This window comes from Carcharodon carcharias, chromosome 5, assembly GCF_017639515.1.
Source record: "Carcharodon carcharias isolate sCarCar2 chromosome 5, sCarCar2.pri, whole genome shotgun sequence".
Taxonomy (NCBI): Eukaryota; Metazoa; Chordata; class Chondrichthyes; order Lamniformes; family Lamnidae; genus Carcharodon; species Carcharodon carcharias.
Genome location: NC_054471.1, coordinates 38,793,075 through 38,813,360, shown reverse-complemented (window position 1 = coordinate 38,813,360; position 20,286 = coordinate 38,793,075). Strand labels below are relative to the sequence as shown.

Below are 20,286 nucleotides of genomic sequence, written 5' to 3'. Positions count from 1 at the left end.
AGGAACTGTTTTTGAAGGTAGCATCATCAGAACAGATGCGACGGAGGCGAAGGAACTGAGAGAATGGGATGGAGTCCTTACAGGAAGCGGGGTGTGAGGAGCTGTAGTCGAGATAGCTGTGGGAGTCGGTGGGTTTGTAATGGATATTGGTGGACAGTCTATCACCAGAGATAGAGACAGAGAGGTCAAGGAAGGGAAGGGAAGTGTCAGAGATGGACCACATGAAAATGATGGAGGGGTGGAGATTGGAAGCAAAATTAATAAATTTTTCCAAGTCCTGACGAGAGCATGAAGTGGCACCGAAGTAATCATCGATGTACTGGAGAAGGAGTTGTGGAAGGGGGCCGGAGTAGGACTGCAACAAGGAATGTTCCACATACCCCATAAAGAGACAGGCATAGCTGGGGCCCATGCGGGTACCCATAGCCATACCTTTTATTTAGAGGAAGTGAGAGGAGTTGAAGGAGAAATTGTTCAGCGTGAGAACAAGTTCAGCCAGACGGAGGAGAGTAGTGGTGGATGGGGATTGTTTGGGCCTCTGTTCGAGGAAGAAGCTAAGGGCCCTCAGACCATCCTGGTGGGGGATGGAGGTGTAGAGGGATTGGATGTCCATGGTGAAGAGGAAGCGGTTGGGGCCAGGGAACTGGAAATTGTTGATGTGACGTAAGGTGTCAGAGGAATTATGGATGTAGGTGGGAAGGGACTGGACAAGGGGAGAGAGAAGGGAGTCAAGATAACGAGAAATGAGTTCTGTGGGGCAGGAGCAAGCTGACACGATCGGTCTACCGGGACAGTTCTGTTTGTGGATTTTGGGTAGGAGATAGAAGCGGGCCGTCCGAGGTTGGGCGACTATCAGGTTGGAAGCTGTGGGAGGGAGATCCCCAGAGGAGATGAGGTCAGTGACAGTCCTGGAAACAATGGCTTGATATTCAGTGGTGGGGTCATGGTCCAGGGAGAGGTAGGAGGAAGTGTCTGCGAGTTGACGCTCAGCCTCCGCCAGGTAGAGGTCAGTGCGCCAGACAACAACAGCACCAGCCTTGTCAGCGGGTTTGATGACAATGTCAGGGTTGGACCTGAGAGAATGGAGTGCAGTAAGTTCAGAGAGAGACAGGTTAGAATGGGTGAGAGGAGCAGAGAAATTGAGACGACTAATGTCATCTTTTGATGATCTGCTTCTATCACTGCTTGTTTGTCCCTACAACCACACCCCCCCTCCACCTCTCTCTCTCTCTCCGCCCCCCATACACACACCTTAAACCAGCTTATATTTCAACACTTTCTTGGACTCGAACTCAAGTTCTGTCGAAGGGTCATGAGGACTCGAAACGTCAACTCTTTTCTTCTCCGCCGATGCTGCCAGACCTGCTGAGTTTTTCCAAGTAATTCTGTTTTTGTTTTTGTTTTGGATTTCCAGCATCTGCAGTTTTTTTGTTTATTGCTATTTGTCTATCTTCAGACATTCATTTAGAGAGCCTTTAATTTTTTTCAAACGGTTCTTTTCATGGGCCTCGTTCACTGTTGCACTGCGACCATTAAACTCTCTGTCCCTCCCTGTCCCACTAGTTGTATTTGTTCAATTGCTACACTGTTCTCTTGCCTCGACCTCTCTCTTTAGGTTTCTAAATCTGCCTTCGTCTGACCCCCTCGTTGTTCAACATTGCCAAGCCTGTCCTATGTTTTAGCATTGCTGCAGTCTCTATGGTCTTCACATGCTCATTTTCTGGTAATCTACAGAATCCAGAACTGATGCATGGTAATACAGGATTATTAGACGCTGAAAGCCATCTCCCTTTTGTTTGTTTAATTGAAACAACATTATAATAACTGAGTGTCACTTAAGTTGGACGCGAAATGGGACTCGCACCAAACAAGTGTAATTCACAACAACCAGCAAAGCAAGCAAGGCCTATTTAAATGGTCCATTTAAAAACTGTGTCTCTATCAACTGCAGCAGAGGGAAGTCATGACTGAAATTGAAGTAATTTCTCCTGATAAAAGCATAGTGATTGCTCCAAGAAAACACAGTGCATGGAGAATGGTTACAAAATACAAACTGACCATTTCTCCAGCCATGTGCAGCGATTGGCTGATAGCTGCATTACACAAATTATGTGCAGAAAATCAATCCCAGCCATTTTCAGAGGTCCAGGAGCGATTGACTAATAAATTACCCAATCATCTCCATTCTGGCCATGAATAAGGGTATCACTATGTCCAACTTATAATAACCCACTCTCCTCTCAGGCATTTTAGTTCCACTTTTCATTAGGCCCCATTGTCACAGTCTTTATAATATTTCAGCCTGCATTGTGAACAGTCCAGGCACTGTGTTTTGACACTGTGGATTTCAACCAGAAATATGAACTGCTCTGGTTCTCAATAAACAAAAGCTAATAATGATGACAAAGATTGAGACGATAGCGGAGTTTGAAACCATAGCAATGTCTGGCAATGCCCAATGGAAGACCAAGTACTACAAATTAAATCATGACCGCAAGATAAAAAGGTAAGGTTTAAACTGATGAAAAACAAACTTTGAGTTTCTCATTAAGAAGTTCTCTTTCATGCAAGATATGAAATGGTTATATGAAATTGGAAACAAAAAGAAACAGCTCAATGTTGCAATAAGGAGGACTAGAGAGACAGATGTGATCTGGTGACTTGCATTGTGCATTTTGCTATTTGCCTTGCAGGGATCTCTTCCAGAAGTTCCACAGAAAGTACATAAAAACCTAACATCAAACTAAACACTGCAGGGTAATGGGTTTTAAAATGAGCACAAAGTGACTTCAAGGTAGCAATCTAATCTTGGTCAGGATATATGTCTCTTGTGGTTTAAGATGTAATTTGACCCTTCAATGAAAATGGTGCCTTGAAATCATTCCAAGGACATCAAAACCCAGCCTAAAATAAACATTTGCTTCATTTTTTTAACCTTTCCCACACCATCCCTCACTCCTTGAGCCAACCAACCACAAGGTCACAGAAACCTGTCTGCAGGAGGTGCACAAGAACAATCTGTGTCCAAATACTTAATTTCCTTTTCTTACTTATCATCATCTTGAATTTCTGTATTGTCTTTTTGCAGCAAAAAAGCCAAAAGCATTTCCCAGAAGCATGAGGGAAAAGCAGAAAAAGGACATGCACAAAGTCCAAGGAGGAGAGATTAGGGCAATGATAAAAAGCTTGGACAGAGATGGTTTTTTTTAAGGTGTGTTTTGAGGAGGAGAGGAGTTGTTCAGGGAAGGAATTCCAAGAAGTGTTGGATTCAATTGGCTGAAGCCATGCTGCTAATGGTTGAGGGGAGGGGGGCTGTGGGGGGACTGGTGGCAGAGGGTAAAGCACAAGGGGCTGGACTCAGGAGGAACAGGGAACACAGCTGGGGAAAAGGGAGAGTTTTCAAAGAAGTTACAGAGATTAGAAGAGGGTAAAACCTTGAAGGATGAGATTTTAAATTAGGTGGTGTTGGGGGACCAGAAGCTAATGTGGGTCAGTGAGGATGAGTATGATGAGTGAACAGGAGTCAACGTGATAGAGAATATAGGGGGCAGAATTTTGGGCATGGCCAAGCTTACAGAGAGTGCAGGATGGGAGACAAGCCTGAAGATTGCTGGAACTATCTCGCTCGGAGGTGGCAAAGGAATTGGCAAAACTTTTTAGCTGCAGAGGGAAGGAAGTAAGGGAATAAGCAAGTGATATTACAGAGATAGGAGTAGGTTATCTTTGTAGAGTTTGCGGGGCCAGTAGCTCAACTCCAGGTCAAATAGGACACTGAGGTTCCAAACTGCTTGATTAGGTCTGAGACAGTGGGCAGGGAGGGGAATGAAATCAGTGGCAAGAATATTATGTAGTTGCAGAGTCAATAGACAATTCTTTGGTCTTGTCAATACATAGGGGAGGAAGCTACAACTATTCAAGGATTGGATGTTAGACAAGTAGCTTGACAACACTGAGGCAGTGGAGCAATTGAGAAGGTAGACAAGTGATTATGTGAAAGGTAGCCAACATCTGTGGATAATGTTGTGATGGGGTAGTAAGCAGATGAAGAAATAGAGCAGGCCAAGGAAAGGTCCTTTGGCATCAAGACAGCTGATAGGCAGGGTAAAAAAAATGCTAGAAAACCTCTGGCTATAATTGGATAAGTAAGCATAGAACCAGCTGGGAAACAAAAGGCAAGATGTTGAGGATGATATAGTCAGTCATATCAATAGCTGCCAACAAGTCGCGACAACAAAAAAGATCAGAGTCACAGAGAATGCCACTTGTGACTTTGGTTAGGGCCATAGTAAATATCTAAAAAGCGTGACATAGCACATATTAGACATTATTAATATATTTGATGTATGAGACACACTTTTTAGAAACATACCACATCACTTTTAACCGTGAAAACTCGATCAGCAAGACTCTCGAGAGCAATCCATTTGACTGGCATCTTAGCAATCCGACCCTGTCTGTAATAGTCCCCACTGTAAATCTTCTTGGATAAGCCAAAGTCTGCCACACATACTGTCTTATCAGTACGTAACCTGTTGAATCATTAAGAACAGAAAATTACGAGCTATTTGTTTATGGCATGTATGGGATCAATTAAAACTGGCTAATCAACTCAGTTCTGTAGGATATAAATTCTGACAGAAAGCTGTGGGGACAAATTAGCCCTCAAGGAATTCCTTACAAACAACCATGAAGCAGTAACTATTGTAGCTCTAGCTATTAGATATTAGCTGTGGCTCAGTTGGTAGTACACATCCTTCTGTGTTAGAGGTTCTTTGTTGAAGTCCACTCTAGGACTTAAGCACAAAAATCAAAGCTAATACTCCAGTGTCATAAAAACATAGGACTTTGAGCAGGAGTAGGCCATTCAGCCCTTCGAGTCTGCTCCGTCATTCAATAAGATCATAACTGATCTGGTTGTGGTCTCAATTTTCTGACTCTCTCCTTTCTTGAATAAAGGCATTACACTAGCTATTTTCCAATCCACTGGAACCCTTCCAGAATTGAAGCAATTTTGGAAGATTATAACCATTGTATCTATCATCTTTGCAGCCACTTCCTTTAAAACCCCAGGACGCAGACCATCTGGTCCTGGGGGCTTGTCAGCCTTTAGGTCTAATAGTTTTTCCAGCATCTTTTCTCTAGTGAAGGTGCTTGTCTAAGTTCCTCCCTCCTGTTGACCTCTTGATTGTCAAGTACCTTTGGGAAGTTTTCCAAATCTTCTACAGTGAAGACATACACAAAATACCTGTTCAACGCATCTGCCATTTCCTTGTTTTCCATTATCAATTCCCCAGACTCTATCTCTGGAGGGCTAACACTAGCTTCTAGTTACTCTTTTTCTATTTAAATACTCTTACGATCAGCTTTTACATTACTAGCTACATTTCTTTCATACTTTCCTCTTTTTTGTCATTCTTTGCTGGTTCTTAAAATTTGGCCAATCTTCTGACCTACCATTAATCTTTGCAGATTTGTGAAGTGTTTATTTCAATTTTTTACTTTCCTTAACTGCCTTATTCAGCCATGGATGATGCATCCTTCTCAACGAAGTCTTTCTTTCTCATTATGATAGACTTTTGCTAAGGGTTCTTAGATATCTCCTTAGAAGCCTGCCATTGCATCTCCACTGTCCTACCTTTTAACCTTGTTTCTCAATTCACTTTAGGTAGATCAGCTTTCATACCCTTATAATACCTTTATTCCAGTTTAAAACACTAATCTTAGACACTCACTTCTCTTTCAAACTGAACATGAAATTCTATCATGTTATGATCGCTGTCGCCTAAAGGCTCCTTTACAATGAAGTTATTGCTTAATCCTGTCTCATTGTTCATTACCGTCAGAGGAACTCTCAAGCCAGGTTGTGAAGAAGACACTGAGTCTAGGATGCTTTGGTGGAGATTGTTTATTGCTCGCCACTGAGCTTACCTTTCCACTCCAAATCTCTATTTAGATTAAAATTACCCAGGATTATTGTGGTACCTTTCTTACACGCCCCATTTATTTCTTCCTGTATACCCTGTCATATTGTGTAACTTCTGTTAGGGGGCTTAGAAACTACTCCCACACGTGACCTCTTACCTTTACTCTTTCTTATCTCTACCTAAGCTGATACTACATCTTGCTCTTTCGAGTCAAGGTCGCCTTTCACTAAAGTACTAATCTTGTCCTTAATTAACAGAGATGAAGGAGTGCTGCACTGTCAATGATGCCATCTTTCAGAAGAGATGTGAAACCAAGGACATCTGGCCTCTCTAGTGAGCACAGAAGATTCCATGGCGCTTTTTTGAAGGATAGCAGGGCTGTTAACCCTTGTGTTATGGCCAATATTTATCCCTTAATCAACATCACAGAAAACAGATTATCTCGGAAATATCACACTATTACTTTTGGGAGCTTGCTGTGCCCAAATTCGTCATTGTTTTCCCTCCATTATACCAGTGACTGTACTTCAAAAATACTTTGTGAAGTACTTTGAGATGGCCAGGGGTTGTGAAAAGTGCTATGTGAATGCCATAACATAAATAGTCTGATTGCCTTGTATTCTTGGATGGAAGGAGCTAGAAGAAAGGAAATAGGAGGAGGAAAATAATAAAACTTGAGTAAATATTGAAGTTGCCCCTTTAGTTAGCAAGTTTGTTGAGCTACAATTTGTACAGTTGGACTAGGTCCTTTACATAACAAATGGCTTGAAAGCACCTTTGTGGTAACATGGCGAATGTGTACTAATGTTTATATAAGCTATTTCAGTTAAATGACGCCTCATGGTGCAACAGTCATATGATTATCAGGAATTTAACAGCAACTGCATAGGGTTATGGAATAAAAACAATATGAGTTAATAAGCAGGATAATCATTTTCAAAGAATGTCAACAGTTCAGGAGCTGGTGAAGGATTTGGAGAGGGCTTAAAGATTTTAAGGTTCAAGGCTAGAAGCAAGAGCAGCAGGCACTTGGATTTCCCTGCACACATCACTGTTTCAAAATAGAACTTGGAGATTAAAAACAAATCACTGAATGAATGAATGCAAAAGGCAGAAAAAAAAATTGGTCCAAGAATTTAGATTAAAATATGAAGGGACATACATATGTAATATACAGACACAAAAACAGACACATTTACATAGAAACATAGAAAGTAGGAGGAGCAGGCCATTCGGCCCTTCGAGCCTGCTCCGCCATTCATCATGATCATGGCTGATCATCCAACTCAATAGCCTACTCCCACTTTCTCCCCATATCCTTTGATCCCTTTCATCCCATGAGCTATATCTAACTCCTTCTTGAAAACATACAATGTTTTGGCCTCAACTACTTTCTGGGGTAGCAAATTTCACAGGCTCACAACTCTATGGGTGAAGAAAGTTCTCATCTCAATCCTAAATGGTCTACCCTGTATCCTCAGACTGTGACCCCTGGTTCTGGACTCCCCCACCATCGGGAACATCCTTCCTGCATCTACCTTGTTTAGTCCTGTTAGAATTTTATAGGTTTCTATAAGATCCCCCATCATTCTTCTGAACTCCAGCGAATATAATCCTAACCGACTCAATCTCTCCTCATATGTCAGTCCTGTCATCCCAGGGATCAGTCTGGTAAACCTTTGCTGCACTCCCTCTATAGCAAGAACATCCTTCCTCAGATAAGGAGACCAAAACTGCACACAATATTCCAGGTATGGTCTCACAAAGGCCCTGTATAACTGCAGCAAGACATCCTTACTCCTGTACTCGAATCCTCAGGCTATGAAGGCCAACATACCATTTGCCTTCTTTACCGCCTGCTGCACCTGCATGCTTACCTTCAGTGACTGGTGTATGAGGACACCCAGGTTTCGTTGCACATTCCCCTCTCTCAATTTATAGCCATTCAGATAATAATCTGCCTTCCTGTTTTTGCTAGCAAAGTTGATAACCTCACATTTATCACATTACACTGCATCTACCATGCATTTGACCACTCACTCAGCTTGTCCAAATCACACTGAAGCATCTCTGCATCCTCCTCACAGCTCATCTTCCCACCCAGCTTTGTGTCATCTGCAAATTTGGAGATATTACATTTAATTCCCTCATCTAAATCATTAATATATATTGTGAATAGCTGGGGTCACAGCACTGATCCCTGCGGTACCTCACTAGGCACTGCCTGCCATTCAGAAAAAGACCCGTCTACTCCTACTCTTTGTTTCCTGTGTGCCAACCAGTTTTCTATCCACTCAATACACTACCCCCAATCCCATGTGCTTTAATTTTACACGCCAATCTCTTATGTGGGACTTTGTCGAAAGCCTTCTGAAAGTCCAAATAAATCACATCCACTGGCTCCCCCTCATCAATTCTACTAGTTACATCCTTGAAAAATTCCCGTAGATTTGTCAAGCATGATTTCGCTTTCCTAAATCCATGCTGACTCTGTCCGATTATGCCACTGTTTTCCAAGTGCTCAGCTATTAAATCTATTATAATGGACTCTAGAATTTTCCCCACTACCAACGTAAGGCTGACTGGTCTATAATTCCCTGTTTTCTCTCTACCTCCCTTTTTAAATAGTGGGGTTACATTAGCTACCCTCCAATCTGTAGGAACTGTTCCAGAGTCTATAGAATCTTGCAAGATGACCACCAATGCATCCACTATTTCTAGGGCTACTTCCTTAAGTACTCTGGGATGTAGATTATTAGGTCCCGGGGATTTATCGGCCTTCAATCCCATCAATTTCCCCAACACCATTTCCCTACCACTACTGATTTCTTTCAGTTCCTCCCTCTCACTAAACCCTGTGTTCCCCAACATTTCTGGTATGTTATTTGTGTCCTCCTTTGTGAAGACAGAACCAAAATATGTATTTAGTTGGTTAGCCATTTCTTTGTTCCCCGTTATAAATTCCTCTGCTTCTGACTGTAAGGGACCTACATTTGTCTTCACCAATCTTTTTCTCTTTGCATATCTATTGAAACTTTTACAGTCAGTTTTTATGTTCCCTGCAAGCTTACTCTCATACTCTATTTTCCCCCTCTTAGTCAATCCCTTGATCCTCCTTTGCTGAATTCTAAAGTGCTCCCAATCCTCAGGTCTGTTGTTTCTTTTTTAGCCAATTTGTATGCCTCTTCCTTATATCTAATACTATATCTAATTTCCCTTGTAAGCCATGGTTTGGCCACCTTTCCTGTTTTACTTTTGCGCCAGGCAGGAATAAACAATTGTTGCAGTTCACCCATGCGCTCTTTGAATGTTTGCCATTGCCTATCCACCATCATCCCTTTAAGTAACGTTTCCCAATCCATCATAGCCAACTCGCGCCTCATACCATCATAGTTTCCTTTATTAAGATTCAGGACCCTGGTCTCAGAATCAACTACATCACTTTCCATCTTGATGAAGAACTCTATATTATGGTCGCTCATCCCCAAGGGGCTGCGCACAACTAGATTGCCAATTATTCCTTTCTCATTACACAATACTCAGTCTAGAATGGCCTGTTCTCAGTTGGTTCCTCAACATATTGGTCCAGAAAAACATCCTGTATACACTCCAGGAATTCCTCCTCTATGGTATTGTTACTAATTTGATCTGCCCAATCCATACGCATATTAAAGTCACCCATAATTACAGATGGTCCTTTATTACATGCGTCTCTAATTTCCTGTTTAATGCCATTCCCAACATCACCACTACAGTTTGGGAGTCTATATACAACCCCACTAACATTTTTTACCCCTTCGTGTTTCTCAGCTCTACCCATACAGATTCCACATCGTCGAAGCTATTATCTTTCCAAACTATTGCGTTAATTTCCTCTTTAACCAGCAATGCAACTCCACCGTCTTTTCCTTTTTGTCTGTCCTTCCTAAATACTGAAAATCTCTGACTGTTCAGTTCCCATCCCCGGTCACCCTGTAGCCATGTCTCCATAATCCCGACTATATCATACTTGTTTACTTCTATTTGCGTGGTTAATTCATCCACTTTATTGTGAATGCTCCTCGCATTAAGGCACAAAGCCTTAGGCTTGTCTTTTTAACATTACTTGTCCCGTTCCCACTACTTTTCACTGAGGCCCTGTTTGATTCTTGCCCTTGATTTCTCTGACTATCACTTTTCTTATTCCCCTTTCTGTCTTTTGTTCTTGTCCTTGATTCCCCCTCCTCTGACTCCTTGCATAGGTTCCCATCCCCTTGCCATTTTAGTTTAAACCCTCCCCAACCCCTCTAGCAAATATTCCCCCTAGGAAATCAGTCCCGGTCCTGCCCAGGTGTAACCCATCCAGTTTGTACTGGTCCCACCTCCCCCAGAACTGGTCCCAATGTCCCAGGAATCTGAAACCCTCCCACTCATATCATCGCTTCAGCCATGTATTCATCCGACAAATCCTGGTTTATAACTTCACTCACATGCAGTTTCTGGCTGCTAGATCCCGGTGTAGAAAATTCCTGTTACTGAGGTATTCCATTCCATTAGCAATGTCGATCATGAATTTCAGTAATGTCTGCTGTGGAAAATACTGGAAAACAAATGTTATACCAAATGGTTTACAACAACAACGTATTTATATAGTGATTCTAACAAAAATCCCCCAAAATGCTTTTGCAGAAGTGTTATAAAACAAAAATTCAACACAGTGCAATTTAAGGAGATATTAACATAGACCACTAAAAGCTTGGTCAAATAGGCAGGTTTTAAGGAGCACCTTGATGGAGGAAAGAGAGGGTGAGAAGTGGAGAGGTTTAAGGTGGCAATTCAAGATCTTAGGATCTTAGCAACTGAAGATACAGCCACCAGAAGGTGAAACAATTAAACTTAAGGATGCTCAATGTTCCACAGCTTGAGGGGCAAAGATATCTTGGATGATTATGGGGAACACCTTAGGTAACACTGCAGGAGGAGAAACAAAGTCATTGCAAGTGACTCCTGATTGAAGGGATTCAAACATGGAGATCCTGGATATACAAGTTCAGATTCTGTACTCATTTGAACGTATTCAAAGATATTCAAATTCCATTAGCAATGTCGATCATGGATTTCAGACTTTGGAGAGGAAAGAAAGGTTGGAGATGTGGTGGCAGTTTGCAAGGGCTGAGGCTTGTTGCAAGGCTTGATTTTTTTTGGGAGGAGTGACAACAGCAAATTTGAAGCAAAGCGGGACAAAAGCTGAGGAAAGTGAACCATGAACAATATCAGGTAATATGGGAATCTGAAAGGGAATCTGGATGGTCAGAAGTTTAGTGGGAATAGGGTCAAGGGAGCAGAAGCTGGGTCTCATGGATAAGATGAGCTCAGAGAGGGCACAAAGGCAGAGGGGAAAAAAAACTAGAGAAAGATGCATGTTCAGGGCAAAGATAGGGGGCCAGGAAGAATGATTTGATGGGCTATGGGAAGGAAGGGAAGTGGCAGAGGCAACTCATCTCAATTAATGACAAAGAACTCCATGGGTTCCTCAAACTTAACTGTAGGAAGTGATGCAGGGGAGGGGGGGTGGTTTAAACAAGGCAATTTGCTGAGAGCAAAGAAGCCAGGGATTATCTTTGCTTTCCAGGATGACCCTGGAATAGTGAGCTTTATGTGGTCCAGCCAGATTCAGAGGTGAATCAGTCATATCCATTCAAACCTACATCCCTTGGACATAAGGGAATGGAAATAAGGACTGTAATGGTCAAGGTGAGAGAGAGTAATAGTTTTAGTGGTGACGACAGCATCAAAGGTAGAGGTAAGGGTGGTGGTTGAGCAGATCTGTGGCTGTAGAAACGTCGTGATGAACAGAAGGCCAAAAGGCTAGACAGTTGGGATTTTGAAAGTGCAGTTGTAAGTGAATTGTGTGAGAGTTTGTCTCATGCAGATAGAAAAGGAAGTTAGATTTAGAGGGGGAAGGGGGATGTAGGTGCAGTCGTATAAGAAAATGATTAGAGATGGTTTTATTTGAGATTGATACGATGGAAACAGAGAGGTCACATGAGATGGCCAGGTCAAGGGGGCGGCCTTGAATATGGGTTGGGGAGTTTACAAAAAGGAAAAATTAAGGGAGAATAGGAGGGCAGTAAACTCAGAGAAGAGAGAATGTGATGAATTGAGATAGAGGTTGAATCACCGAGAAGAAGTCACTTGGTACAGAGGCAGAGAGAAAAAAAGCAATGAAGATATGTCAGTGAGAACATTTGTATGAACAAGATTCCTTCAGAATGCTACAGCATTAATGAGTGAGAATAATTAGTTTATACATGGAGTATAAGAATGTACTGAATAAGAAAACCTCAAATCAACCGTCTCTTCTATTGGCCATTTATACTTCTTCATCATGCCCTGACTCAGCTTATTTACTATATAAAGCAGACAGTAGCTTGAACAATCAGCACACAGAAAATTTCCTGGAAATAACACAAATGAGATTTATGGACTATCTCGCTGCCTTCCAAGTGGCACAATGGACGTTTTCAGCTAAAAACTGTGGTTTAATTAACACAAGAGCTTCATATAAACAGTGTAGCTGACAACAACTCATTTTTCTATCTACTTCCTTGCTTACTTCAGCATTTTCTTCATGCCTTGAGCATAGTAGGAAGCTGTGCAAGTCACCATATTTCATGAAGGGCAGAATGACCATAGGTTTTGCAATCAGTTCCCCGGAGCTCAGTTCCAAGCAGACACCTAAATAAAAGCACAGTCAAATCTATTTATTGTTCCTCACTTATTTCAAACTCATCTCCACCCATCTCAGCCTCAATTTGTTTTATATACGCCCCCCTGCCACCATCCATTCACTGAACTTTAATGAATCTGTAATCCAGCATTCCTTTCGCTTCCACATATTTCTGCAAAAACTTTGCAGCTCCTTCATTTTCAGGTTATTGACATAGTGTACAATTACAAGGGTAACATAATTCAAGTATTTACCATAATTATAGGAAGAGGACAACTGTGTAAGACAATAGAAAAATATCAACATCAACTACGCTTTTCTGGTCTGGAGTAATAAAGAAAGAATTTATGCCCTCTGCCCGGTGGAAGGAGGGGCATTTAATCAGGGAGGGACTGTGGCAGGTGGGGTCCCGGCCACCTTCCTGATTAAGTCCGGGGTGGGAAAGTCCATGGACGGCCTTTCTACCTCTCTGTAAATTGAGGCCCTTCAGTGGGCCTCATCGTGCCACTGCTGGAACTGCTGTGGGAGTCGGTGGGGTGGGGGTGGTGTTTGGGTTGGGTGGGTGCTCACCATGTGGAGAGCACAACAATCAAGTCCCTTCAGAGTTGTGTGTCGGTTTCTCAGGGGGGTGAGCGGGGGCGGTGTTGGGTATGGTCCCTCGATCAAAGGTACTTGATGCTTGATCGAGTCCTGGCATTGGGAAGGGGGCCCACTGAGAGCCATCCCCCTGCTTTTGCTGCCGCCGCCTCCCCCTCCCCATCTCCCAGAGGCTCAGGGGCTGTTGGTGCTGGCAAAGCGCACATGGGCTGGGGGTGTGAAATTATGAGCCTGCCCGCCTCCATTCTCACCCTCATCAGGGATAAAATCTTGCGTTGGACTCAGTTGTGAAGCTCCCACAGTCGAAAAAGTCTGCTGATGCTGAACAATAAGGCTTATACATAATCACTACCAATGCTCACTTGGGCAAGGAGCCAGTGACAGAGGTACTCCATTCCAAACTAACACCTGCCTTATGAAATGCAATAAGTTTGCTCCTGATTTAAAATCTTTACATTATATGACCATTACACAACATGGATATGTATTAAAGGATGTGTACTATACCTAACAATTTAATGACATTTGGATGATCAAAATCTTTCATGCACGCTGCTTCACTAAGGAACTCTTCAATCTCCCTTTGTGAGAAGTTATCCACTAGAACAAAAACAGGATGATTTTATTTCCAAAGTCAATTATCATTTCTTTTTCAGAACAGTTACAATGATACTGTAAAAACAATAAAATTCTTGGATTGGGTTCGATGTGTAGAACAACAAATTAAGTCTAAAAATTCAGTTGGGTTCAGTCAATTGTTTTATCAACTTGAGTTACAAGGCTGTGCATTCACGATTATAATATCAGGGCTGATATTTCAGCACAGTACCGAGGGAATGCTGCATTTCTGAGGAGACATTTTTTAAAGTGACACATCAACTGAAGCTCTTCTCTTTGTTAAATTATCCAGGCATTAAAGAGTAAGGAGTGCTCCCAATGTCTGGGCTAACATCCCACCTCAATTAAAATGTAAAAGCTGGTCAATCCTCACATTGTATTTTGTATGACCTCACTATGCACAAAATAGCTGGTCAGACCTGTAGCAGCAGTGACCACATTACAAAATAATTTGTTGTACTTCTTTCACTAGACTGATTCCTGGAATGAGGGGATTGTCCAATGAAAAGAGACTGAGGCTTGATTTCTCGAGTTCAGAAGAACGAGAGGTGATTGCATTGAAACATATAAAATTCTTCAGGGAATAGACAGGACCGATGCTGGGAGGACTTTTCCCCTGGCTGGGGAATCACGATCTAGGGGCCACTGGGTGGTGACGGTCTGGAATACACTGCCTAGGAGGGTGGTGAAGGCGGGTTGCCTCACATCCTTTTAAAAAGTACCAGGATGAGCACTTGGCACTTCATAACATTCAAAGCTATGGGCCAAGTGCTGGTAAATGGGATTAGATAGGTAGGTCAGGTGTTTCTCACGTGTCAGTGCAGACTCGATGGGTCGATGGCCCTGTTCTGTGATTCTGTGATAAGGGTTCAGACATGGAGGATAAGGAGAAATTTCTTCACTCAAAGGGTTGTGAACCTTTGGTATTCTCCATCCCAGAGAGCTCTGGATGCTTAGTCGTTGCCTACATTCAAGTCAGAGGTCAACAGATTTTTGGGTGCTAATGAAATTAAGAGAAATGGGGATAGTGCAGGAAGGTATAGGTGAGGTAAATCAGTAATGATTTTATTGAAAGGCTTGAGGGATCATGCAGCGTCTTCCTGTTCCTATTTCTTTTCTTTTCAATTTACTTAATAATTCTTTATTGCACAATGAGAGACAGGATAAAGCACAGATTTCATTAGCTTCATAATTGACATCAACAATGCAGCTGCCTGCACTTCTGAAGTCCTTGAACATTTCATCATTTCCCAGCTCTGTGCCCATGTCTCTTCAAATTCCTATTCAAATCCTATCTGCCTGACTTCTGTCCATTTTCAACCCTGCTCAGAGCAACAAGACTGCCGTGGAAATATTCCAATTGCAAGTAAGTGGGTTATCCTTCTTTGTCCTCTGCACAGCATTTAATACAGTGGTCAATGCAACCTCTCATCTGCTGTCTAATTCCATCATACTGCCTTTGCATGTTCCACTCCACCTATTCCAATACAGCCAGAAAAGGCTTCTTCCCATCTTGCACTCAGCTCCAAAGTTCCATAAGCATCTATCCTTGACTGTTCGCTTCGTCAATATGTTGCTGCTTAATAGCATCATGTACAGGCATGGGGTCAACTTTCATATGGGTGCTGACATCACACATTTCTGTTGACCTATGGGACCACCTCTGTGCTGTCAGACTGCCTGTTATGATGAGTGCAAACTTCCTTCATCTGAACAATGTGAGATTAAAAGTAATTGTTTTTGGCCCCAGCCATGAACTCCATTCTCTTATTACTGTTTCAATACCCCTCTCTGGCCATTTCTTCAGGCTGTGCAAAACCTTGGTGTGTTAATTTTGACCCACAGTTATGTTTCAAACCCCACATCCTACGCATCACCAAGGCTGCTTACTACCAGGGCTGCAACATTGACAGTAGTCACCCCTACCATACTCTTAACCACATCGAAACTCTTAACCATGCTTGTAACTCTTAACCATGTAAAGTCCATTTCTCCAATTTCCTTCCTGCAGGTCTCATCCTCTCTCACAAAACTCAGCTGCCAATATCCTGTCCCACACCAAGCTCCTCTCACTCAACAAGCTCTTCGTTGCTGACCCATACTAGCTCCTGGCCCAATTCATTGAATTAAAAATGTATCACTTTGAAATCCTCAGTAACCTCATGTCTATTAATTTTTCTTTTAAATGTTCTCTCTATAAATTGTTTATTGCCAGTCAATGTTAGAGGCAAGACAAGCATTACATACAAATATAGGTTCTCGCTTTATTTTCTATCATATATTGCATCCGTGGTATCCTTACATTTCATGGTTTTAACAGCTACTTTTTGACTGGTGCCATCAGCCTGTTTAAGGTGTCCCTCCATTACAGAACCAAATTCCCCTGTAAGAAAATGGAATATAAAGATCAGTTAGCTATTGGGTTTCTACATCCAGAATTTAAAACAAATCACATTGTTTCCTAATGTTAGCAAAACTAATCAAGAGTAAGAGATAACCCACAGTTTGGGTTTTGGCCCTGTTAATAAAGCTACATTATCAGCCACTTAAAGTGAGTCACAGGTCCTTACACGTGTTATCTGTACAACTTCGACTGAGTGACTGGGTAGTTTCATGAGTTAGAACCAATGTTCCCTCTAACTTTGTTTTGGAGTACACAGGTGACTTATTTTAGTGCACGGCCCATTTACATTTTTTTGCTCACCCATGTAAGGGCAGCAACTTAAAAGGGGCTGATTTGTACATGGCCTGTGTGAGGACTTATTGGTTAAAACTGCCCTGTCAACTCTGTGATCTGGGTTTGAAATTACCCCAGACTGATGGAATTACATTTTCCAGTCTGACAGCTGCAGCAATACTAGGCAATATGTTTCCTCACTTTGCCCCCACACACCCCGTCCCTTTTTTATGCTTTCACAGGATGTGGGCATCACTGGCTGGGCCAGCATTTATTGCCCATCCCTAAATGCCCTTGAGAAGGTGGTGGAGAGCCATCTTTTTGAACCACTGCAGTCCACGTGCTGTAGGTAACCCACAGTGCTATTGGGAACTAATTAATTGTCCAAACTAATTTATTGGTAAATTCTCCCCTGATCAAGAGCTATTCTGCGAATGCAATACTTTAACAAACACTTGTCAGCTATTTACATCATCAAGTGTCCCTTGTGGAACAGCAAAGCTCTTTTGATTCTGCTCCAACGTAAGAAATAGGAGCAGACCATACAGCCCGTCAAGCTTGCTCCACCATGCAATATGATTATGGTTCATCTTGTACTTCAACTCCACTTTCCTGCCTACTCTTCACATTCCTCGATTCCCTGAGATATCAAAATTATGTCTATCTCAGCCTTAAATATATTCAATGATGGTGCATCCACAACTCTCTGGTTATCATCACCTTCACCACTACCCTGCTTTATTGCCTTGCCCTTTCTCTTGAACTTTCCAAATCTCCCCTCATCAAAACCCTCCCCCATCACCCTATTATTTAGCTTAAAGCCTTCTGTCTCTCCACAGCCCTAGTTATACGACTTGTCAGGACATTGGTCCAAGCACAGTCCGGATGAAGACCATCCCAACAGTACAGCCCTCTGTTTCCCCAGTACTGGTACCAATGCCCCATGAACTGAAACCCATTTCTCCCATATTAATCTTTGAGCCTTGCATTTAACTCTCTAAACTTAATTACTCTATGTGAATTTGCTTGTGGCTCAGGTAATAATCTAGAAATTACCACCTTTGTGATTCTGCTTTATCAATTTGGTGCACAGCTGCTCATGCTCCCTCAGCAAAACGTCTTTCTTAGTCCAGCTAATTCACGGTGCACCTCCCACTCCAAGATCCTCTCCAGCCTGGAGATGACCTTAAACCTGGCACCAGCTAGGATACACAGCCTTTGAAGCTCATGCTCTCAGCTATAGAGGACAGTACCTATCCCACTAACTATACTGTCTCTTACTACGACTACATTCCTTTTTCCTGTCCCCACTTGAATGGCTCCCTGTACCACAGTGCCGTGGTCAGTTAGCTCATCCAACTTGCAGTCTGCCAGTTCTCATCCAAACAAGCTACAAGAACCTCAAATCTGCTGGACAATTGCAAGGGCTGAGGATCCTTCATTGCTAACTTCTGGATCCTCACATCTGCCTCACTCAGAGTCACACCCTCCTGTCCCTGGCCACAAACCAAATCAAAAGTACTTAGCCGAAGCAGTGTGACTGCCTCTTGGAACAAAGCATCCAGGCAACTTTCCCCATCCCCGTTTCATCGCAGTATTCAAAGCTCAGACTCCAGCTCATTAACTCTTGAGCCAAAGATTCTCGAGATGCAGGCACTTAGCGCAGATTTGTTTGTCGTGGATCACACTGGTGTCCACCAGCTCCCACATGCTGCAAGTGCAACCCATCACCCGCTCTGCCATCTTTATTGTGTTTAACTATTAAGGCTCATCTCTCAAGTGTTACCTATAGTAATATTAAGTAGTTTAACTTGTTGAACTATAAAATTAATGCAATACGTTTATTTCCCCAGTACCAACAATACCACTAATCTTTCCTACAGAAGAGTTCCATGGTTTTATTTTTTGATAGGCTCACCCTTCACAAGTGGCACAGTTTGTGTCTGTCTTAGCCTACCCTATATGACTTGAAAGTTAGGAGATTTCTGCGAATGTCCAGAGTAATCAAACTAATCCAGCCCTTCCTATTACCATATTTCCAACAATGGCTATAATTCATTCCCATTCTTGGAAATGAGATACACTTTAATGAACCTTAATCTTGCATCACTTTCCTAATCAAAAATATCCAGGTTTGGGTTTCTACAGATTTTTTAAAAATAAATTTTAATCAAAAGGGAATAGAAGCTAATACTGATTTTTCTACTTCAGCTTATCTTTTAACAAGTTGTTCAAAGCCTATTTCTCCCAGTATGGTATTGTCAGTTTAATTATTTGAAGCATTGTGGAATAAAATCTGACAACAATAGCACAGGAGTACAAGAATAGCAAACAGTAGTTGATGCAACAGTTACACAAAGCGGGTTAATATAGGCGTATGTGTTGCAAAGCTGACAACATAGCTAACTACTGCCACAAAACAGAAGAATGGCAATAAGACAACAGGAGTTAAATGCACAAGGTAATGTCTAAAACTCTGGAGGGGAGGGAAAGAGCCCACATCTTAGAATGGACTCACATCCTGCTCTCATGTTCACATACCATTTATCGGAGGCTGGCATTTGCAAACTTCAGTTCATGTCCTTACCTTCTCCCAAAACTTTACCCAGTGTCAATAGATTCCTGTCAGTCATTACATCCTGCAGCTTCTCTTTCAGCTCCTCACTGATTCCTAAATTATCTACTGTGAGAAGAAAAAGTGAAGAATTAAAAATCAATTCATGAAATCACACCATTTCACAGTATTGAAACAAGTCTGTGCTGGTGGTTTTCCATGTGAGTCACTTATTCTAACTTCACTCTCCTGCTCCCTTTAATAATTCACACATCAACATTCCTTTTCGAAATTCTGACAGTGTTGTTTCTATACTATTCTGCTCTGCTTTCTGATTTAAAAATGAAATGTTCCAAGTAAATTACTGCACTACCCTGTTGATGCAATGGTAAATTCAGAGCCTCTGGGGAAATCTCCTGCTTCAGTGTCTAGTTAGTTAGTTAGTTCACCTCCAACAGACATGAAGAGAGGAACATCTAATTAGGTCTTGGCTATATGATGAGAGAAGGTGGGGGGTGGGGCGAAAAAACTATCAGGAAGAGTTAGAACATCCATGTGATTTTATGCAAGAAGCTAACAGCAATAGCTGGAACCCCAAACACACAGACACTGCGAAGGCGCTCACTGTTGAAATGCTGCCACTTAGCCTAGATACCAGAGTGCTGCTGCCATAGCATCAGGAGAGGGCGGGTCAACACCCCTTTGTCCATAAAAACAAAAAACTGCGGATGCTGGAAATCCAAAACAAAAACAGAATTAGCTGGAAAAACTCAACAGGTCTGGCAGCATCGGCGAAGAAGAAAAGAATTGACGTTTCGAGTCCTCATGACTCTTCGACAGAACTAGGTGAATCCAAGGAAGGGGTGAAATATAAGCTGGTTTAAGGTAGGTTGGGGGGGGGGGGAAGAGAAGTGGAGGGGGGGGTGGTGTGGTTGTAGGGACAAACAAGCAGTGATAGAAGCAGATCATCAAAAGATGTCACAGACAAAAGAACAAAAGAACACAGAGGTGTCGAAGTTGGTGATATTATCTAAACGAATGTGCTAATTAAGAATGGATGGTAGGACACTCAAGGTATAGCTCTAGTGGGGATGGGGGGAGCATAAAAGATTTAAAAATATTTAAAAATAATGGAAATAGGTGGGAAAAGAAAAATCTATATAATTTATTGGAAAAAAACAAAAGGAAGGGGGAAGAAACAGAAAGG

The 20,286-nt window shown here is 42.2% G+C and overlaps 1 protein-coding gene across 1 annotated transcript in view; it reads right to left on the bottom strand.

Annotated features, from left to right (window-relative positions):
- Positions 1 to 20,286, bottom strand: part of mertka (c-mer proto-oncogene tyrosine kinase a) — a 144,055-nt gene that overhangs the window by 10,224 nt on the left and 113,545 nt on the right. Inside the window, exons 12-17 of the mRNA XM_041187248.1 lie at positions 19,113 to 19,208; positions 16,151 to 16,231; positions 13,738 to 13,830; positions 12,520 to 12,641; positions 10,394 to 10,503; positions 4,370 to 4,529 (exon numbers count right to left, since the gene is read on the bottom strand). Coding sequence (XP_041043182.1) covers positions 4,370 to 4,529; positions 10,394 to 10,503; positions 12,520 to 12,641; positions 13,738 to 13,830; positions 16,151 to 16,231; positions 19,113 to 19,208 — 662 coding nt within the window. The remainder of the gene's footprint in view (positions 1 to 4,369; positions 4,530 to 10,393; positions 10,504 to 12,519; positions 12,642 to 13,737; positions 13,831 to 16,150; positions 16,232 to 19,112; positions 19,209 to 20,286) is intronic.